The sequence below is a fragment of the Pan troglodytes genome, chromosome 13 (genome assembly GCF_028858775.2).
Source record: "Pan troglodytes isolate AG18354 chromosome 13, NHGRI_mPanTro3-v2.0_pri, whole genome shotgun sequence".
NCBI lineage: Eukaryota > Metazoa > Chordata > Mammalia > Primates > Hominidae > Pan > Pan troglodytes.
In genome coordinates, this window is record NC_072411.2 from 132,565,865 (window position 1) to 132,589,356 (window position 23,492).

The 23,492-nt window shown below is 42.8% G+C and overlaps 1 protein-coding gene across 14 annotated transcripts in view; it reads left to right on the forward strand.

The window, feature by feature from the left end:
* The first annotated feature begins 9,852 nt into the window (after positions 1-9,852).
* Positions 9,853-23,492, forward strand: part of SP140L (SP140 nuclear body protein like) — an 81,583-nt gene continuing 67,943 nt past the window's right edge. For 4 of the 14 annotated variants that reach the window (XR_010150249.1, XM_063791754.1, XM_016950670.4 and 1 more), the window contains exons 1-2: positions 9,880-10,235; positions 11,641-11,715. Coding sequence is in view for 10 of the 14 variants with exons in the window: in XM_063791754.1 (XP_063647824.1) it covers positions 10,204-10,235; positions 11,641-11,715 (107 nt within the window). In the remaining 4 variants the exon portion in view is untranslated. Of the gene's footprint in view, positions 10,236-11,617; positions 11,716-19,294; positions 19,421-23,492 lie in introns of all 14 variants that reach the window. The other 10 variants (XM_016950671.4, XM_016950674.4, XM_063791758.1 and 7 more) reach the window with 6 other exon arrangements.

The window sequence follows — 23,492 nt, forward strand, 5'->3', positions numbered from 1 at the left end:
GTTCCAGGCATTGAGCACCAGGAATGATGCAGCCGTGTCCTTAAGGATGTTAATAATTTTACTAATTTAAAAAAAAACAAAAAACAAAAAACAAAAACTCCTCACAATACTTCACTCAAGAGTCCAACTCCCACCACACAGCGTCTGGCTGGCCTGGCCTGCTCACGGGCCAGCATTGTGATGAACATCTCCTCACTCCTGCACCCAGAAGGGAGAGCTCCTTCACCTAGAAGGGAGAGCTCCTTCACCCAAAGGAACTAGGGACTGTTAGGAAAGGGGGATGGAGGAGGCTGGACAGCCAAGGAAATCACAGCTGACCAAGGTAACCCACCTGGGACACTCAAGGCCTGGACCACTGTTGTCTAATGGAGGAATAGGGGCAATTCCAGGCCAGTCAGAGAGGCCACAGAGTTGGGGGGCTGCCAAGTTCCTTGGGTCCATAGGACCAGGTAACTGTTTCCCCATTGCCCTGTGCTGCGGAGGCAAAGGCTGAGTTGGTCACTGTTCTAGAGGGAAGGTGGTCTGCCTTACACCACTGGACAACCAAGAACAAGGATGGGAGCTATACCTGTCATGGTGTCAATCCAGTACATCTGCATTCAAAGAGATGCTGGATCCTGGGTGGGTTCCTACCCTCTGGGAGTGTGCCGTGTCCCTGGGAGCTGCCAGGACCTGGTGCTGTAATTGTCCTGAGCTGGGAGGTCATGAGCTCGCGGTAATGACCTCTCAGCTGGAATCTATCATGGTGAGTCCTGGGCATCAGCACACACCCTGCTCTGCTGAGCTGGGAGAAGCACATTCCACCAGGAAGAAGGGTAGATGGCCCTGGGAGGCTTCACAAAGCTCTGGAATTGGAGCCCAGGAACTAAAGTTGTCATGACTGTTTCCTGTGACACCAAACTCTCACATATGCCCAGTAGGGTGCCATTTATTCCCTAGTTAGATGCTCAGGGAAGTCAGAGCAGGAAGGAGGCAGAGGGAAGGACAGGGCCTGAATCCCTTGGAAAGAGGTGGCTGCTGATTCAGTAAGTCCCTGAAACAAGTACAGGGTTCGATACCATCACTCAATCTCCTTCTGTAACAAAGACAAAAAATACACTTAGACTCCTCTGCAAGAGCTGATATGTCTCATCTATATAGATGATTTATAATTAACTCCAATGAAATTCTAGAATACCCGTGCCTTTTCCCCAGGGGTATTATTTGTTTTCTTATTTTGTTTACTGAAATAAGTCAACTCCTGTGAGCACAAAAGTACAGAGTATGCGTAGTCCTGAGTTGTATATCTCATAACGAAGGTGCGCTTCCTGTTTAATGCTATGTTTAGTGGTGTCTCTTCTCTTGGGTGGGCAGTGGGCCTGGGGGAGTCTCTCTAGAACTTCTGGTGCCCCCAGGAGCAGGCCTGGGTGTGGGAGGGGGGTAGGGCTGGGTCATTGCTTAGGAGTGAGGAGCAGGGAGTTCTGCTTCTGATATTTAGGAGGAAACTCCTGAGCATCAAGCCTTCTTGCAGAGGACAGCTAGAAACTCTGGACAGTAGTCAAAAAACAATGGCTTGAGGCCTCTGTAAGGTAAATGAAACTCAAAGAGACACTTCCTGCTTTTTATTGCCTGTCCCTGAGAGCAGCAACAGTTTTGTGTGGCACAACCAAAGCTTTGATAGAAAGCCTACCTTCTTTGTGGTTGGCCAAGCCATGGGGAAGAGCCCAGAGCAACCAGGCTTTCTAAGGAACGAAGGGAAAATCCCAGAAGGCAAAAAGCCACAGAAAAGAACTCAAATAATGTGTATGACCCTTCCCAAGTCTCTGGCTGATGCCTGGAGTGAAGTGAAATCAGTCTGAACATAGAGCAGAGCTTTGCCCACTGCAGACAAGAACTAGAGTGTGGCTTGAACCTAAACACAGAAATCACCTGCCAGAACAAAAGCTCTTCCTGTTCTGATCCAAGCTAGAGTTAGCAATTAGCTGCCAATGTAGTCACTCTAGATGCAGACTGGACACTGGGTGCTGCAGATCAATGTGACTAACCAGGTGCCTTCCCACCTTCTGCTATCACTTCTGTTCAGATCCTCTGGGCTGGAATTTTTCATCTGACATGAAACCATCTCTTACTACCTTACATCAACACCGAGATATTGCTCTCCTGAAATCTTCATTCACATTTTCCGCCGAACTCCATTTGTGTGTGACTGAAAGAGTCTACACCAGTTCACACAAGGACAGCACACTCTAGAGTTGTATAGTGTGGCCCCGCCAGCATTAAGCAGGAAACTAGGGTGTGGCCTGTTCAGGGAAGGGGGTTACTTCTCTACTGAGACATTTGGTTACATATTTAACCGCATCCTGCCAGAGCTGCCAGAAAGGTGGGTAGGACCACTTTCCATCTCCTGTTCACCTCAACCTCCAGAGGGTTCATCCACAGTTGCCTGAGTCTGGGTGGGGAGGAGGATGCAGGACCTCAGCCTTGAGATCTCAGGACCTCGAGTCTTGGCCATATAATGATGTAGCCACCACTTCTGGCTCTCTCTCTGGTGTCTGTGTTCACTCCTCTGAGTCTCACAGAATGGGATTGTGCCCATGGCTGGTGCACTCTGCATGCCAGTGGACATGTCTGCTCTTAGATGGTTTTGTAACATCTGTGTCAGTACATGTGGCCCAGAGTGCTGTACAGGAGCTGGCTGGTGCTTTTTGTTTTGTGCTTATTCAGGAAATACAAGAAATAACTCCTGGGTTCCTGCATTGTGCCATTGTCTGAATGATAAATGGTAAATCCCGGCCCCACTTCCTCATGCTCCCTAGTGGGGAAGGACCCAATTTCCAATTCCAAATTCTTACAAGCACAACTCAAGAATACCATTATTGTCATCACAGCTGAGCCTGGAATCCAGGCTCTGGGATAAATGCGAGCCCCTCACTTCCATAGCTCCACATTCAATGGGCTGAACATCCTCTAGAATTATTCATGAGAGAGGGTGTAATAGGCCATAGATGGTATGTGTTGGGAGTGCAGAGGGGTCTCCAATTCTCTCTGGAAAGGAGGGTGTCACCTACTAGACTGAGTCCACTGGCCATTCTCAACTGGCTAGTAGCTGCATAAGTGGATCTGTCAGGGAACTTACCCTTTATTCCCCTATACATCAAGAAAATGGATCAGTAGCAGATGAGATGGATGAGTTTTCTTTTTTTTATTATTATTATACTTTAAGTTCTAGGGTACATGTGCACAATGTGCAGGTTTGTTACGTATGTATACATGTGCCAGGTTGGTGTGCTGCACCCATTAACTCGTCATTTACATTAGGTATATCTCGTAATGCTATCCCTCCCCACTCCCCCCACCCCATGATAGGCCCCGCCCGGTGTGTGATGTTCCCCACCCTGTGTCCAAATGTTCCCATTGTTCAATTCCCACCTATGAGTGAGAACATGTGGTGTTTGGTTTTCTGTCCTTGCGATAGTTTGCTCAGAATGATGGTTTCCAGCTTCAGCTATGTCCCTACAAAGGACATGAACTCATCCTTTTTTATGGCTGCGTAGTATTCCATGGTGTATATGTGCCACATTTTCTTAATCCAGTCTATCATTGTTGGACATTTGGGTTGGTTCCAAGTCTTTGCTATTGTGAATAGTGCCGCAATAAACATACATGTGCATGTGTCTTTATAGCAGCATGATTTATAATCCTGTGGGTGGAAAAAGCTAAAGTTCATATGGAACCAAAAAAGAGCCCACATTGCCAAGACAATCCTAAGCCAAAAGAACAAAGCTGGAGGTATCATGCTACCTGACTTCAAACTATATTACAAGGCCACAGTAACCAAAACAGCATGATACTGGTATCAAAACAGAGATATAGACCAATGGAACAGAACAGAGCCCAGAAATAATACCACACATCTACAACCATCTGATCTTTGAGATGGATGAGTTTTCAACTTCAATGTCATTGTTGTGGGAACCAGCACAACTGTGTCAGTATGTTGTCCAGAAAGACATTGGACCAGAAGGCCCTGGAGGCCACCTGCTCCCCAAAACTTGTTCCACTTGACAGTTTTACAGCCCACCTGGCCCTGACAACCTCATCCCAAGGTGAGACACAAGATTCCCAGCAAAGCCTGGTTCCCAGGGCCATTTCATGGCCTGGCCAGACCAGGTGGTCCTGTGCTAGTGGGCTGGGGCCCTATATGATGCCAACCTGTTCCCTGGGCACAGCATTTGTACCCATGAAAAACACGTGCACCAGTTATGAGAAATGCACAGGGCTGTCCCACCAAGCTCCCACCGCTTGGCCCTGGTGAGAGCTCATTAGACTTTATTTTGGGTTTCTCCTAGACCAGATCTGTTATGACTGACAGGCTAAAAAGACCCACCTCATCCTCAAAACAGGGTTTTCTCAGCCCTTGCTAGGCACAGGTGCCCTGGGAGAACCCCCCCTAGTGGTCCAGTCAGCTGTTTCCCACCCACATTTCCAGGAGGAGCACCTGTGGAAAGGCAGACTCCACCCCTTCCCTGCACATCTCCTCCAGACCATGGTTGGCAGATGGGCATTGGCCTTTGCTAGAACTGTACTTCCTGTCTCATAATCTCTAAATCTTCATGAAGCTACACTTTCCACCCCACTCTTCCTTTGTTCAGCAACACTGAGGTCCTTGCCAGGTACCCTGTTCTTCATAGGAGCACCCACTTTCCAGCCCAAAGAAATGAAAGTTGCTGCCCATGAGGTGCTGGTGGACACCATCTGGATGGGCCACGAGGTACTCTCCTTCTCTCACCACACATGCATCACCTGGCAGTCCTAAGATCTAGGATAGTCCAGGGACCATTCCATTCCAGCTCACTGTGCTGAAACTAGTAGACACATGGAGGTTTGCAGAAATATTAGGAGTGAGGACTTGTTAAAAGGCTGCACATTTCACTGAAGCCTTTGCTGCCTCCAGCCCCAGCCTCCAGGTTCTCTCCACTCCTGGTGGTGCCCAGCCCAGCATTGTTGGGACCCTGAAGCTCACAAGGAGACCTCAGTCCCACCACAGCTCAGAAGACATTCCTCCACCTTTCTGAGGGCAGGTTTGACCCCACAGCCTTAGTTCCACCCTTGTGGGGTGCATCCAAAATGGAGCTGCCTTGTTCCAAATATCCGATGACAGCCAATATTTGTGCTAATGGGGACCCACTGGTGAACACAGGAAGATGCCATCAGGAATCTCCAGAATGTGAAACGTGGTGAACCTGTAGAGAGTCGTTCTTTTTCAGTCCAGCAGTTGGGGCTCAAAGGGAAGCTAAGACTCAGAGGAGCCCTGTGACAGAGCAGGAGCACCATCATCTTGGACAAACACCACAATTTTAAGTTCACCTTAATTAAAAAGCCCCCTAAATCCAGCCCAAAAACATCAGCCTAATGGCTAATGTCAGCATAACCAGAAACATTCCAACCCTAGGATAAGCCACCCCCCTCCAACCAGAAACATGCCAACCCTGAGACAACCTCCCCTCCCACCAGAGACATTCCAACCCCACAATAAACCTTCTCTCACATGGAAACATTCCCAGCCTGCTATAAGCTCCCCACTTCCTAAACCCTTAGATACCCTTAGTCTGTAAGAGAAAATGCTCCTGACCAAAACTGACCAGAATCCCCTCTCAGGTTTATTCTCCAAAATAAACCTGTCTTTAACTGTTGAGCCACTTTTCATGTTTCTTTCCCCTTTCTTTAACTCTTACACCCTGGGGGTAAAGGAAGGTGAAACTCTTTCCCCTCATTCAGGGAGACTGGGTTTGGGGTGGGGGACATTGCCACACTTGTCTGGATGAAACGCACTATATGAAACCTCATGTCTTCTAATTCACTCCATACCACCCGCTTTTGCCATTTGCCCACTATTTTGGATGTTTTCAACTGCTCAGCATCGAGTCACATCAGCGTGCCCTGCAAGGACTGCAGGAGTGTCCTGCAGGGCCTCAAGGTGCGGGGCAAGCTTCAGGGCTTCAGCCTTGGGGGAGGTCCAGAAGGCAGGGCCACCTTGGAGTTCCAGAAGGAATGAAGTTCTCAGGGAAGAGGACAGGGACCAGGAGGAGTGAAGGGCAGAGTCCCCCGCCCCTCACGGGCTGAACAGAGGGCAGGCGGTGCCCTGGTGATGCTCGTGAGCTGCTGGATGGCAAAATGATCTCAGAGTCCAGTCCTTACATGGGTTCAACTTTATTTAGAAGGAACTGTGGCACTTCTACCACACATTTCGAAGTGTTTGGTGAGCTATAATCCCCTGTAGAGGAGGATTTTCAGCTTTATTTCCACCCAGCCCTTAGGAGGCTGCAGTGCCCTGCGTCACCAGGAGAGGGGGTGCAGGCCCAGTGGGGGGTGGAGCCTGGAGGAGCACGGGGTGGCCGCTTGGATGGGAACACGGGAGGCTGACATGGGGAATGGCGGTCACTGGCCCCTTGCTCACTGCGCATGCTCACAGTGTGTCTGTGGCAGGCCTTGCTGGCTGGATGGCCTTGGGAAGGAGGCATGAGGTGGCTTCCATGGGCCACCAGGAGCCTGTGGTGCTCGTCAGCACCATGGGACAGGGATCTGTGCATGTCCAGCTGCGGATACAACAGGGGCTCAGCTGAAGGACCCTGTGTGATGATGCGGACTCAGGGGTGGCCCTGGGCCAGTCTCTTTCCTCCTGGTGCTGCACAAGGACTGAGGGCATCCTTGGGGTTTCTCATGAATGGTCCCCACCTTCAGAAGGTGGCCAGAGGGACTTCCTGTGTTGTTCAATGCTCCCCTTGTCTTTCTGACTCCCTACAATCCTTCACCCATAGCCTCTTCCTCCGCGCCAGGGTACTTCTTCCCATTCGCCCATTTTCCAACGCTTCACCCCCTTCCAACAGCAATAATTACATTTCCACCTCCAACAATCCCACTGGCATCTTACAGTGTTGCAGGTTTGGGAGCCCAGTCACTGAGGCTGTGCTGAGCAGGGGACCCTGGTGAGTGGGCCAGGGAGGATCAGACCAGCCTGGTCTCACCCAACTTCCTAAAAGCTGAAATATTGCCACCAAATGCCCGCTGAGCCCAGGGGATAATTGCATCACAATCATGCAGGTGCAAGGAACTATGATCCCAGCCTCTACCCATCTGGGGCACAGATAGAAGAGAACCTGAGAAGAGAGATGTGTACCCATGTGCTTGAAATCTTTAAGATATAGGCAAAATGAAGAAACAGATGGGGATCAAAATACCAGCTTTATTCCTGATAAGAACTGGATTAGGAATGTGGCTTAGACATGTGGCAGTAAAGGGAGCCCTAACACTAAACCCCAGAACTGGCTTATCCCCATGGCATCGAACCTTCCCTCATGCCATGCAGGCCCCTGTCCTTGTGCACTTGAGCTTGGAGGGGCCAACAGAGTCTTGGTCTCTGCAGGCAGGATGACTCCAGGGACACCCAGCAAGGAGCAGGCTCACTCCCACTCCTAGAGAAGAGTCCCCTAGAAGAGAAGAGTCCCCTAGAAGATGGGCGGGGACCAAGCCTTGATTGATTGATGTTCCACCTCCTAGAAGGAGACAGTTTGGCAGGACTGGCTGCTCCCACTAAAGATCCCAGGCGCCTACTCTTCACTTGTCACTTCTACGTCCCTTGGAGGCTGGCCAGGTTCTCTATTCTCATGCCCCAGTGGCACTGTTGCTGCAGCTGCCTCCTGCCCTGAAACTCTCTGGTCCATAACGCCAATGACCTCATCTCAGGGATAGACCTCTGGTTCCCACATGGGGGTCCCAGGTTCAAGAATCACAGCCCCTCCCCACCCCTCGCCACTGAAGTCTGAACTGAAGCTGCTTTTGGTGAAGCTCACGAAGGCCCATCACCTGGATGGGTGCCCTGCCTGTGGTTCTTCCTCAATCACTGCCTCTCCTGCTTCTGAGTTTTCCAGGCTCCAGTAACTGGAACTACTTCTGTGACGGCAAAAACATTCCCTGTTGCCTGTACTCCTTGCAGCCATAGAAAATGCTCCAGGAGTTCCATTATTTCCTTCTAAACAATCCAGCAGGATTTTTAGAACTTCATACTACTTCTTAATTTGGTCCTGTCCCTTTCCCAACCCAGGTGTGTCTGATGTATTCCGGATCAAAGAAACTTTGCTTTTCCCACAGAAGCCTAGAGATTCTCCATTAACTGGCATTGCTTTTGCAGAGTGTGGTGTGTGCTCAGCTTTTTCCAACCCTGTCTGACAAGAACATCTCCTTCCCTGCTGTCAGGAGCTGCCCTAGCAAGGGCATGTCCACCTGTAAAGGTCAACACTTGCAGATTTCCAGCCAGCTCATTGGTCTGGAATTCCAGCCCCTAAGCACACCCAGAGAAAAGCTGGTACATTTATGTCAGTGCCACTCAGTGGCCTGGGCCTGCTTGCTGCCCAAGAGCAGTGAGAGGGGTGAGTGCAGACGCCAGAGCCGACTGGTGTGGTCCGCGCCAGGCCTTGTCAGCGCTGCTGTGCTCCATGGAGACTGGGATCAGAGGACAACTGTGCCCAACAGATGCTCAGCTTACCAGCCACTGTGCCTCCATAAAACTGGGGAGTCATGGGGGAGCGAGCAAGAGAAAGAGAGAGAGAGACCTACAGGTGTGCAGCACCTGATAGAAACAGTGACCTCGCCCACTGGAAAAGCTGTCCTCACCAGTGTCCTGGCACCTGCTTATTAACTCATTTTGGGGAAAGCAGGGCACCAGTAGAATCAGGGTAGAAACCCCCCACCCTCGTATTTTCAAATGTACCTGGACAAGCATTCACAGCTTCCAACTATTGTGCAATAAACAGCAAAAAAAAAAAGTCCTTGAACCAAAATTGTCCTTAGCTGCTCTGCCCTCTAAGAGGGGGCATAGTTTACATGGGAGTTGGGGGAGGACTCCATGTTTGCCCCTTCCCCTTGCTGAGATGGCTGGGGGTGGGGGCTGGAAAAAGTTGGATTCAGCAGAATGTAATTTGGAAAACATGGCTCTGGAGCACCATCCCCTCTGGCCCCTGAATCCTCACCAGCTTCCACCCTCTGCTCACCTTGGGCCCTGGATTCCAGCGCCCCCAGGCTCCCAGCTGCCTCCCTGTCTCTGCCCCATGGTCCAGCCTGGAGTTCTGGTCCCTGGTTGTGTCCTGTGGCCCCATTCTCATGCGCCCTTTGCTTCTATTTCTTTACCTATGACTTTATACTGAGGTAAAGCGAGTCTTCTCGGTCGCTTCTTGTTCTCTGAGGAATGTTGAATCAGAATCTAAATGGAAAATCCGGGAAGAGATAGAACCTCCCGCGGGAGCCACCCTGCCCTTCCATGTCTAGACCATCTGGGTTCCAACCTCCATCCTCCTCCAGTGAGAAGCTTTTGTTCTCTCAATATTCCAGTGACTTCTCCAAAGCTTAGATGTCTCTTCATCCCTGGCTGTTCCAAGGTGGCCCCATAGTCAAGATTCCTTAAACCCTTGCCCCTAAAATGTTTGCCTTTCTTACCATGCTGGCTCCAGCCTCTGGTCCCAGGGGTGTGGAAAGTTCTCTCTTACTTCTGGCTGATTTCCAGGAAGGCTAAGAACACTCTCCCCAGGTTATAATGCTGAGCATTTTGGTTCTCTCCAGTCCTGGGTCCCAATGTCAGGACCTACCTTAGTCCAGTCCATGCTCTCCCATGGGCCTGAGAGAAGATTTGAAGTTTCTGGCTTTCCCTCCAACCCTCCAACTCCCACCCCCAGCCATTTCAGCAAGGGGAAGGGGCAAACATGGAGTTTTCCCCCCAACTCCCATGTAAACTATGCCCCCTCTTAAGAGGGCAGAGCAGCTAAGGACTATTTTGGTTCAAGGACTTTTTTTTTTTTTTTTTTTGCTGTCCATTGCACAAGCAAGTGGACTCCCGGAAGCCAGCCCTGCTCGTCCTCTGGGCCCTCCTTTCCCTGGTCCTGCAGGTCTTGCTGCTTGTCAGGCCTCTCCTCCAACCCTCTGCCACATTTCAGAAAAGCTGAGAACCCCTTGGAGTGAAAAAGGAGGAGAAACACGGTGTCTGTATCCCAGCAGGAAGTTAAATAAATACTTTCACTTCTCTTTTCCCCATTTGGGCAGAAATCTGTGAGGGTGAGTCAGTCTGTCGGCCGACTTCCTGCTCCGGGTCTGGGCAGCCACACTGCACGCAGGCTGGGCCGACTGGGGAGCTCATAGGCCAGGCTCTGACACCCAGGCAGGGCCTAGGGTGGGACGATGGCAGGTGGGGGCAGCGACCTGAGCACCAGGTGAGTCTTTATCTCTCTTCCTTTCACCTTTATCTCTGGCAGTATTGGAGCTTTCATGCCTGTAGTTCAGTTTCTGTCTAAAGCTTCAGTTTAGTCCTGCTTTGCAAGAACATAGGTAGGGAGTGTAATATCATGAAATAAAAGAGAATGTAATAAGGAAATCAGATTTTTTACAACTGCAGCAGGACAGCTGTTTGTGTGAGTCCAGCTTGCCATAACACAGATGACTTTTCTTGTTTTGAAACTACTGCTCAGCTGGCCGGGACACTCTGAACAGTCGTTTCAGTCATTTGTGACTGAGAGTTATTATTTCCTCATGATCTCCGAACCCTTTCACATCCCTCTGCCCTCTCTACCTTCACATATGTCATGTCAAAGAAGGTAGTTTAGGAAATAGACACTCCAGGGTAAACAGCTGGCTTACTTTTAAACATTGGAAACTGTGGTTTCACCTGTCTTGGCAAGGGGCCTCAGTCAGCTTTGGGGCTATTTCCTTGACTGACTCAGGGTGTGAGTTCTGATACAATTGACCTTGATCCAAAGAAGGAAAAAGAAGAAAAAGGCCCAGGATGGCAGAAAGCTAAATATTTTTATTTTTACTTCAATTTCCTGTCCCAAGATGGGGGATGCCTCTGACCAGAAAAGAGATGGAAATCCTATCTTTTCTCTAGTAACGAGTTTATAAATAACATTACATAATCTTTTTATTTTATTTTATTTTTTTGAGACAGGGTCTCACTCTGTCAACCAGGCTGGTGTGCAGTGGCACAATCCCGGCTCACTGCAACCTCTGTCTCCTGGGTTCAAGCGATTTTAATCTTTTAAATTTTTTAATACAAAAGAAATACATTACATTCTTACTCATAAAATTTCAAACAGTGGAGAAGTATATAAAGGAAAAAGTCTCCTTCACCACTCACTTCGCCTTGTAGCTTCCTTTCACAGTCTTGTGAAGAGTCTTCGGCATAACTTTTCTCATATTTTTCGATGCATTTACGTGTATGAAGTATGTTTTTGTAAACATATAATTTGTGTTCTCGTTTTGTAATAAATGGAATTACATTGTGCATGCTATTCTGCATTTTGCATTTCTACTCATTTTAATGGTGGAAATCTTAGAGATCTTTTCACCTTAATGCATATAGATCTACCTCATTCTTTTTACACATACTATTCCATAGAATTTACATAGCATAATTTTTTAACCATTCTCCAATTGAAGGACATTTAGATTGTTTTAAATTGTTCACGTTTATCAATAAGCTATAATAATGATTATATATTTCTCTTTTTTTTGCACGTATACAAGTATTTCTCTTGTGTCTAAACCTTAAAAAGTGGAACTGTTGAAGCAAAGGGTGCTGTTATTTACTTGTTTATAGATCCTGCCAAATTGTCTTTTTAGGGGGCTGAACGGAGGTGTTTCACAAGTAGCAAATGAGATGAACCATCTTCCTGCACACAGCCAAAGTCTGCAAAGGTGATGAAGAATTGCATTTTGTTTTAATTTGTATTTCCCTGATAATGTGGAAAGCTGAACAGCTTTTCATGTTTCTTGGCCACTGAAATTTCCTCTTCTATAATTTTTTTGTTTATTTTTTGCCAATGTGATTCAGTTGAGGTGTTTGTCTTTTTTTCATGTTATGGGAGAGTTCACTAAATATTCTGCAAAGTATACTTTTCTTGTCCCTTACATTTGTATATGGTGACTTTTATCTTATTAACGGCTTAAAATTTCATGTATAAACATCTTACGACATAGATTTTATAAGACAGATGCACCCTCATAAATAGTGATGCAGAGAGTTGCTGAGGCACTCTGTGAGCACTGCTAGTTTTTAAAGTCGTTCTTCTGTTAAGGTGGCAGATTTGATTCTGCCTTTGTTCCAGGAAAAGTTCCTTCTCTAAAATCTCTGACATTTTCTTTTTCAATTTTTAGGCAAAATTATTCTTACATTGGAGCAACTTCAGCCTTCACAGCTTTTATCTTCCCCGTGGTCCTTTCATCTTTTCAGTTTTTTACTTTGAGTTCACAATAGTTGTCTCAAACTTTTCCTCCATGACAATTATCTAGTGATATGGTTTTGCTCTGTGTCCCCACCCAAATCTCATCTTGAATTGTAATCAGAATTGTAATTTCCAGGTGTTGAGAGAGGGACCTGGTGGGAGGTGATTGGATCATGGGGGCAGCTTCTCCCATGCTATTCTCATGACAGCGAGTGAATTCTCCCAAGATCTGATGGTTTTGTAAATGATAGCTTCCCTTGTGCTCTCTCTCTTGCCATCTTGTGAAGAAGACACTTGCTTCTCCTTCACCTTCTGCCATGATTTTAAGTTTCCTGAGGCCTCCCCAGCCATGCAGAACTGTGTGCCAATTAAACCTCTTTCGTTTATAAATTACCCAGTCTGGGGTATTCCTTTATAGCAGTGTCAAAACAGACTAATACATCTAGCTTTTAGTAGATTTCTTGTTTCTTGTAATTTCCAATTTAAAAAAATTGATCGTGTTTATTTTTGAGGAGGGATCTTAATTTGTTTCTATAGCTCTGCAAGCTCCCCTGTGTTCCACATTTTGTTAATTTCTCATTCAATCTTCATGGTTTTTCTTTATTTAGGTTTTCGTGCAATGTTAAGAACTTTGGGATATTCTCATTATCGTCTCTGAGATATTCTTCCAGACTGATTCTATCTGATCTTGTGTTCCATGTGCCTGCTGTGGCTTTACAACCCCTCTGGGCAGGCTCGACCAGGGCAGCTCACCCTAAATATCCCATTTGCTCAGTTGTAATCTGGGAGAGTCATGTTTTTTTTTCACGGTTCCTATTTTATCTGAGACCAAATTGTTTTTCATCTGAGCTACAGTTTGAAGACTCTGTTTTTATTCTTATCAATTTTTCTGAGGACACCATTAATTATCTTATCCTTTTCCCCACTTATTGTGAACCAGGTGGCCATAGAGGCAGGGTTTCTGTGTTCTCTCTTCTCTGCCCCTGGCCTGTAAGAGCCTCTCCTTATGCCAGTACCACACTGCCGTAGCGATGGAGGCTTTCCAGGAACTCTTGACATCTGACGAGGCAAAATCTCTTCCTCTTCCTCCAAAATGTCTTAAACTTTGGGTTCCCAAATTAGCCTGTCAAAATCTTGGCATTTTGTGTGAAATTGCACTGACTCTATAGATCAATTTGAAGAGAGCCGACATATTTACAATATTATGCCTTCCATTCTCATGAATATGGCTCACGTATATGATTAATTTAGAAATGTTTTCTATTAAAATGTATTTTTCTCTCTGAAGGTCTTGTACTTCTGCTAGATTTCTTCATAGATATTTGATATCTTTATGCTATTATTAACTATAGTAGTCCTTCTTTATCCATGGTTTCACTTTCTGAGGTTTCATTTAGTCATAGTCAACCATGGTCCAAAAACATTAAATGGAAAATTCCAGAAATAAACAATTCATGAGTTTTAAGTTACTTGCTGTTCTGAGTAGTGTGATGAAATCTCACGCTGTCCCTCTCCATCCCGCCCAGGATGCGAACTGTCCCTTTATCCAGCGTATCCACAATGTGGACACCACCAGTCCATGAGTCACTGAGTAGCCATCCTGGTAATCAGATCGGCTGTCATGGTATCTCAGTGCTTGTGTTCAGAGAACCCTGATTTTAGTCAATAAAGGCCCCAAAGCACATGAGGATTGATGCTGGCCATTCAGATATGCCAAAGAGAAGCCGTCAAGTGCTTCCTTTAAGTGAAAATGTGAAATTTCCTGAAAGAAAAAAAAATCACATGCTAAGGTTGCTAATATCTACAGTTCAATCTTTTGAGAGAAAGAGACCACATTTACATAACTTTTATTACAGTATATTGTTATAGTTGTTCTACTTTATTATTAAATATTATTTTTAATCTCTTATTATGCCTAATTTATGTATAGATGGGGGAAAACATAGTATATACAGAGTTTGGTACTATCTGCAGTTTCAGGCATCCACTGAGGATCTTGGAAGCATCTGCTGTGGATAAAAGGGAATGAGTGTACTAAATTCTGTCTTACATATAAATTTGTATAGATGACCCATGTTCTAATCCATGGTTATATTTTTTATTCTTGTTTCAATACTGAACTGTTTTAGTTGCTATGATCTTCTAGGTAGTGTTCTGTAACCTGTCTTGCTGGGATTCAACTGAGAGACACTAAATGAATAGATAAATCTAACAAGAATTTACATTTTTAAAAATTCTTAATGATCCCAGCTAGAAACATGGTATATCTCTCCACTTATTTATAATTTTTTGAACTTGAGTCCTTATTGGGTCACTTTAGTGCTAGGCATTTTAAAATTGTATTTGTAAACAGGAACTCGTTTTCCTTTTACATTTTCTAGTTATTTCTTACTGGCATAGGGGAAATCTATTTGTTTTAGTTTGATGACTTTGTGCATAGGAGACTTTCTAAGTGGTCTTCTCCCTTCTATTATTGTCTTGTTTTTTTCTGGAGAAATAATTACATCTTCAAAATAGCAGCTTTGTCTGCTCTTTTTCAGAATTTATACCGTGTATTTTTCTTTTTCTTACTTTTTTTCCTTCTTTTTCCCTTTGTGCATTAGGCAGGATTGTCAGTGTAATACTGAATAGCAACAACAAAAATGAGCATTTTTGTTTTGTTCCAGCGCTCAGGGGAACGCTTGTAATGTTTAACTTGAGACTTTCTGACAGATGCCTTTTATCAAGATAAGGACATTTTCTGCTCCGGTTTACTAAGTTATTTCTTCTAATCAAGACCATGTATAGGATATTTATCAAAATGTTTGCTAAAGAATCTTTGAGGTCATCATATCATTTTACTTTTATTAATTTTGATAATTTTTCCAAAGTAAAACATACATAGAGAGATTAAAATATCAAACAGTCAACAAGACCATAAAATACAGAAGTAGCTCTTTCGGCCATCTTCCCCAGTCGGTGTCCAGTTTCCCAGATGGATTATCTTTAACCTTTTAGCTCTTCCTTCTGTACTTACTTCTGTAATTTGAAAAGATATGCAGATACAGCTCTTTGTAATTTTTCAAGTTCCAGACATTAATCTGTTCACATAATAGGGCAGAAGATGAAGACTTCTCCCCTAACACTCCTTTTCATTCCCCATCCATTCTCGTAATACATCACAGTTTGAGGTTCATCAATAATCAGTGTTATCATTATGAAGGTTATTTAAATGATGTTCATAACCAAGTCATATACTATGTTATGATCAAATTTCCTTTCCTGTGCAACATCTTTCCCAAAAATAACTATTGCCCTCTTACACATTTGCTTGGATTTTGTGTGCCCTTGTTATGAATTCTTCCCAGGCACCCTGCAGAATTCTAAAATTCTTCTCAGGACAGTGAGGCACATTGTGTAATTTATCAATTCCATTTTATTTTCTTGGAGGAGCCCTTCTGGAGCTACCCATTCTCCTGATCCAATTAGTTCTGGTTAGTTTCAGCTTCCAAGACTGACCTTCTGAAGCTAGACATCTCTCCTGTGTTGGGTCTTGTTTTATGGATTACATGTATCTTCTTTCTTGCTTTACTATCTCATTTTGGCTTACCGCATTATCCAGTAGCCTCCTGACTAAGAGTTCATAGAAGGTATATATCTTAAGATCATTCATATCTGGAAAAAAATTTATTCTTAAACCTCACAACTGTATGAAAATTTGGTAAATCTAAATGTATAGTTTGGAAATTAATTTGGTTAACTGCCTTGCAGTTTTCAGCATTGCTAATAAGAAGTCAAATGCCATTCTGATTTTTTTTTTTTTTTAATGGAGTCTCGCTCTTTCTCCAGGCTGGAGTGCAGTGGCACAATCTCAGCTCACTGCAACCTCCACCTCCCAGGTTCAAGTGATTCTCCTGCCTCAGCCTCCCGAGTAGCTGGGACTACAGGTGCCCACCACCACGTCTGGCTAATTTTTTGTATTTTTAGTAGAGACAGGGTTTCACCATGTTTGCCAGGAAGGTCTCAATCTCTTGACTTCATGATCCACTCGCCTCAGCCTCCCAAAGTGCTGGGATTACAGGCATAAGCCACCGCGCCCGACCCCCATTCTGATTCTTGATCCTGTCTTTCTATGTCACCTGTTTTGCCTCTCCGAAACTTTCTGGCTCTTCTCTTTAATCCCTTGATTCTAAATTCTCATGATGGTTTGCCTTGGTGTGAGTGTTGTGCTTAGTTCTCCGGAGTCCTTTCAAATGGAGACCAATTTATTTCAATTCTCATCATTTTGCTTGTGATATTATTTAATTATTTTCTCCCTTCTGCCTTATCTCTCTGTTTTATGTTTTGGAATTCCTGTTAGTTGGATATTGGGTTTCCTAGGTTGATCCTCTAGAGATTTTTTGTTTTTTTTTCTTGACAATCTTGTATGTCTTCTTCTTTTGAATCTACCTTCTATGACATTTTCTCAGGACCTTCATTTCTTCTAGTGATTTAAAAATTTCTGCCATGATATTTTTAATTTCCAAAAGCCCTTTTAAAAAGTTGTTTCTCGTTTATAGCATCTTGTTGTTGTTGTTTCAAGAAATCCAATATTTTCTCTCTCTTAATGAGGATGATGATTTTTAGAATTGCATCTGTTCCTTCCAGGTTTCTTTCCCAGCTCCTGCTCCATTATTTGCTTGTTCTGAAAGAATTCATCAAGTGTCCATTGGGTGTCCATTCACATTTCAGAACGAGACACTAGAAATCTGACTAGAAGCTCTGTGTAAGGAATGCCTCTCGTTGACTGTACCCCATTTTGATTTTCATCTTCCAATTTATCCTCTGAAGGAACAGTGCCTCTAATTACTAACCACTTCCAGAGTTTGAAAGCATACATGGGCTTACTCCTTGTCAGCATTTCCTCTGCAAGTAATCAGGTATTTTATTCTTTCATTCTGTGAAACTAGCTGCCATGTATGCACCTACCTTCTGAAATGTTTGGTTATCTCTTATTTGATGTCCTTTCCTCTCCTGTTCCCTGGTTCCTGCTGCTTTTCTGCCTGTAACTCTCTATTACAGGTGGTTTCATGGGATTTCACAGGGAACAAAGATGAATGCAGATGTGTTCAACCTGCCAGGCTTAATGAAATACATAGATCGATTATCTAATGTGATTTGTCCTGGAATTCCTGAGATAACACCTACGTGGTCATGTCACATGATTTTTTCATCCATTCCAGTGTTGGATTTACATGTATTTTATTGTGGGATTTTGCCTTATGTGTTTTTAAGCAACAGTTTTTATTTTGTATTTGCCTGATGTTGATAGCGAAACTATAACAGCCTTATGAAATAATTGAGGGTGATTAAAATTATATGTATATATATATATATAAATGGTTTCTTTAATACAGACATTACCTGTTCCTTGAAGGATTGCTAAAAATTGTCCATTAAATGATTTGAAACCAATGTCTGTGTGTAGGTGTGGGGTGAATGTAGTTTAGGGTAAGTCTGCAAGCATATTATGCATTTCTTCTATTATTTTTAGTTCTTATGCTGACCTTTGAGGCAGTTTTTATCATTTATATTGTCCTAAAGTATATTTTCCCTAGATTCTCTTATTTATTGGTAGAAAGTTGTATCGAAATTTCTCTTATGAAGTTTTAATTCTTTCCTTCTCTGAAGACATATCATTTTTTAAACTCCTAACATTGTTTATTGTTGTCTTTTCCTTTGTTCTTTTGATCAATCTTTCCATTTTGTTGGTCTTTTCAATGAACCACTTTTTGCTTTTATTGATCCATTACTCTTATTTTTTGTTTGAGATATAATTAAATCTTGCTTAACATTTTTATATTTTTCTATTTATTTTCTTTCCTAATTCTTTACTTCAACTTTGTTGAGGGGATTACCTTGTGTTCTGTTTCTGATACCTTGCTTTAAAACTTAATCTACTTGTCAGTGTTTCTTATTTTCTAATAAATGCATGTTAGGCCATGAATATTCACCTCTGTGCCACTTTGGAAACGTTTGGCCTTTATAATGTACAGTGTTTTCACTGGAGTTTCTTAGCCGTTTGTTATTTTGATTTTGATTTTGATTTCCTGATTAACCTAAGAAGCGTCTGGAAGCAGCTTTTAAAATTTCTCAGTGGAACGAGTTGGGGAAGTCATCCTCTGTCCTTGGGTTGTTTACTCTGATCCTATCACATTGTGGTTAGAAAATGTGTTTTTTAGGATTTTGGTTTGTGAGAGTCTACTGTTGTTTTTTTGTGGCCTAGTGCATAGTCATTTTTGAGGCTTTGCCACATTTGAAAGGCAATATAATGTAATGATTAAGAGTGTGGTAACTAATGTCAGATGGGAGAGAAAGTGGGAGGTGAAGAGAGGATCGACACTAGGACGATTGGAGAGGGACGATGTGAAGTCCAGCTCTGCCACTGCATAGATGTGGAGGTGGGGCAAGCCTTGTTTCTTCCCTATAAAATGATGGTATCAACAATGGTGTTACCAGTGGGCTGGTATAGGTTCTTGTCTTCACCCCAGAAAAGAATTTGAAGGCCAGACCAAACTGAAAGTACAGAAGATTTATTGCAGAGTGAAAGCAAGTACATACTCAAGAGAGGATTGTGAGTGTGCTCAAAAGAATAAGCTGAACCCAATATGGCCAGGACTCACATACTATACAGATAAGCATAATGAAGGTGTGGAATATTCCATCATAAGAGGAGGGATTTTCTGGGAAATGGGCAGGCAGTTCCCAGAATCAGATTGCCACTTTTTTCTTTACTAAATATGGTTAATCCAGAATTAACATGGCATCAGATGCATGATGGGATTGGGAGGTTTCCCCGTGGAAGTCTTATAGTAATAGGGGCATAATGCAGTCAAGGGTCCACAGCCAGTCAAGTTTTTGGCCATCTTGGATTAAACCAGTTGTGGTTGACTTCTTCTTTGTTACATTCTTATCTGTGCCTAATCTACAACGTCTAAATTTTCTTTATTTTTGCAGCCTGTTGCAACAGTTCCTTTCCACTAAGGGGTGGGTCCTTGAGCTAACCTCTTTGGCCCCATTTGTTTTGCTTTTAGCTACCTGCAAGTAATTACGTCTTGTTCCCTCACTAACTGCCTACCACCTGTTTCATGAGAATCTATGAGGAGGAAACAAGTTAAGCTACGCACCAAGCACTTAGAAGAGTGAGTACCTCATACAGAGTGAGTACTCAGAAATGTCAGATATTTTTTAATGTACTGAAACAAGTCATAACCCCTTCATTACACATCTACTTAACCCAGAATGCTTATTATTTTATTCAAATCTTTTACTTGATTTAATTTTGACTTACTGGACTTGTCAACTTCTAACAGAGATGCCTTAACATTTTTTTACTACAATTGTGAGTTTTTCAGTTTTCCTATATCACTGTCAGACTTTCCTTTCAATATTTTAAAGCAATTTTCTTACAGATCATGACTTCTACTACATAGACTCGTAGAATATATCTTTTATCAGTATGCAAAAAACTTCTGTGCTGTTTGTATTACTCTTCAGTCTAAATTCTGTTTGCTTCTGATGTCAGTTTTGCCACAGAGCTCTCTTTTATTTTGCATTTGCCTGGTGTGTTGTATTAGTCTGTTCTTGCACTGCTCTAGATAAATACCTGAGACTAGGTAATTTATAAAGAAAAGAGGTTTAATGGCATTTCTAGTTCTAGATCCTTGAGGAATCGCCACACTGACTTCCACAATGGTTGAACTAGTTTACAGTCCCACCAACAGTGTAAAGGTGTTCCTTTTTCTCCACATCCTCTCCAGCACCTGTTGTTTCCTGACTTTTTAATGATTGCCATTCTAACTGGTGTGAGATGGTATCTCATTGTGGTTTTGATTTGCATTTCTCTGATGGCCAGTGATGATGAGCATTTTTTCATGTGTCTTTTGGCTGCATAAATGTCTTCTTTTGAGAAGTGTCTGTTCATATCCTTCGCCCACTTTTTGATCGGGTTGTTTGTTTCTTTCTTGTAAATTTGTTTAAGTTCATTGTAGATTCTGGATATTAACCCTTTGTCAGATGAGTAGGTTGCAAAAATTTTCTCCCATTTTGTAGGTTGCCTGTTCACTCTGATGGTAGTTTCTTTTGCTGCACAGAAGCTCTTTAGTTTAATTAGATCCCATTTGTCAATTTTGGCTTTTGTTGCCATTGCTTTTGGTGTTGTAGACATGAAGTCCTTGCCCATGCCTATGTCCTGAATGGTAATGCCTATGTTTTCTTCTAGGGTTTTTATGGTTTTAGGTCTAACATGTAAGTCTTTAATCCACCTTGAATTAATTTTTGTATAAGGTGTAAAGAAGGGATCCATATGGCTAGCCAGTTTTCCCAGCACCATTTATTAAATAGGGAATCCTTTCCCCATTGCTTGTTTTTCTTAGGTTTGTCAAAGATCAGGTAGTTGTAGATATGCGGCGTTATTTCTGAGGGCTCTGTTCTGTTCCATTGATCTATATCTCTGTTTTGGTACCAGTACCATGCTGTTTTGGTTACTGTAGCCTTGTAGTATAGTTTGAAGTCAGGTAGCATGATGCCTCCAGCTTTGTTCTTTGGGCTTAGGATTGACTTGGCGATGCGGGCTCTTTTTTGGTTCCATATGAACTTTAAAGTAGTTTCTTCCAATTCTGTGAAGAAAGTCATTGGTAGCTTGATGGGGATGGCATTGAATCTATAAATTACCTTGGGCAGTATGGCCATTTTCACGATATTGATTCTTCCTACCCTTGAGCATGGAATGCCATTTGACCCAGCCATCCCATTACTGGGTATATACCCAAAGGACTATAAATCATGCTGCTATAAAGACACATGCACACGTATGTTTATTGCGGCACTATTCACAATAGCAAAGACTTGGAACCAACCCAAATGTCCAACAATGATAGACTGGATTAAGAAAATGTGGCACATATACACCATGGAATACTATGCAGCCATAAAAAATGATGAGTTCATGTCCTTTGTAGGGACATGGATGAAATTGGAAATCATCATTCTCAGTAAACTATCGCAAGGACAAAAAACCAAACACTGCATGTTCTCACTCATAGATGGGAACTGAACAATGAGAACACATGGACACAGGAAGGGGAACATCACACTCTGGGGACTGTTGTGGGGTGGGGGGAGGGGAGAGGGATAGCATTAGGAGATATACCTAATGCTAAATGATGAGTTAATGGGTGCAGCACACCAGCATGGCACATGTATACATATGTAACTAACCGGCACATTGTGCACATGTACCCTAAAACTTAAAGTATAATAATAATTTAAAAAAAAAAAAGAAAAAGAAAAGAGGTTTAATTGGCTCATGGTTTCACAGGCTGTACAGGAAGCATAGTGCTGGCATCTGCTTGGCTTCTGGGGAGGCCTTGGGAATCTTACAATCATGGCTGACAGAAGATGAAGAGGGAGCAGATACATCTTACATGGCAGGAGTGGGAGCAAGATTGGGGGTCCTACACACTTTTAAACAAGCAGACCTTGCAAGAATTGCAAGAACTCATTCACTATCAGGAGAACAGCACCAAGTGGACGGTGCTAAACCATTCATGAGAAATACCTCCATGATCCAATCACCTCCACCAGGCCTCACCTCCCACATTTGAGATTACAATGCAACATGAGATTTGGGTGAGGACACAGATCCAAACTACATCATATGTCTTCTAATTCTTTCATTTTTAATCTTATTGAGTTGTTTTATTTTTCATGTGTCTCTTATAAATGGAATATAGCTGAATTCTGTTCATTCAATTTAGGTATCTCTATGTTTTACGCATCACTTTTATTTTATTGGCATTTATTTTTATCACCACTCTGTATATATTCTTGCTGTCTTATTTTTTAATGAATATTTAAAAGAATTTCTATTTTTTCTCTCATATTCTTTCTTACCTGTCTTTGGATTGGTTGCATTTCCTTTGATCCATATTTTTTCCTCCAATACATCCTTTTTTTTGGTTAAAAGTTAATTTTTAGTGAACAATTAAAAGACTGTTGTTCTATGAATGTCTGGAGTCACTTGGTATCTTTTCCTAAACTAAAAACTGTAACTTGATTTTATTTCCCTCCTCCATCCTCCTATCCCATCCATAAACTTTTTGAGTCCTTGTAGTCTAAAAATATCTTTATTTCACTTTCATACTTGGGTGAGTACTTGGGAAGGTTCAAAATGATTTTTCATTTAAAAATTGGACATTTTTCTTCGTTGTATTCTTGCGTTCAGTGACCCTTATGAAAACTCCAGCTTTAATCAGGCTTTCATTCCTTTGTGGGTAAGCTGCTTTTACTTTCTAAAATTTTTATGATTTGCTAGTTTGGTCCTTGATGTGCTAGATTTTCATGATAATATATCTAGGTAAAAGCATTAAATATTCATTTTCTACACTGACATGCTTTTTTTAAAAAAATGCATGTAAGACTGTTTACTTATTTAGTTATGGGGGGTGTGGAGAATGTACAAATTTCAGTTAAAATCATTCCTAAAGTTTGAGAACACATTTGTCATCCTGCAGAAATCATCTAAATGTGTAAATATAATCAATACTTTAGGAACACAGAACATGATATAAATTGCTTGAATTAAAAAATGACCTAAAGTGAAAATATTTAGTTGGCATTACATTTTTCTTTTTCTTTTCTTTTGTTCAGTGATATTGAGTTATAATTGACAAACTGTATAAATTTAAGGTGTACAACATGATGATTTCATGTATGTTTATATTGTGAAATAATTACCACAATCAAGTTAGTTAAAATATTCATCTCACAGAGTTACAATTGTGTGTGTGATAATGTTTAAGATCTACTCTCTTAGCAAATTTCAATTGTATATTACATTAATGTTAACTATTGTCCCCATACTATCCATTAAAATACCAATAAATTTTATCTTATAACAGAAAACTTGTACCCCTTGACCAGTATTTCCCCATTCTTCCCAGCCCTTGGCAACTGCCATTTGACTCTGATTCGATGATTCAACCTTTTTAGATTTCATAATATAATTTTTTTTTTTTTAGACAGAGTCTTGCCCTGTGGCCCAGGCTGGAGTGCAGTGGTGTGATCTCGGCTCACTGCAACCTCCACCTACTGGGTTCAAGCAATTCCCCTGCCTCAGCCTCCTGAGTAGCTGGGATTACAGGCACGGGCCACCATACCCAGCTAATTTTTGTATTTTTAGTAGAGACGGGGTTTCACCATGTTAGCCAAGCTGGTCTCGAACTCCTGACC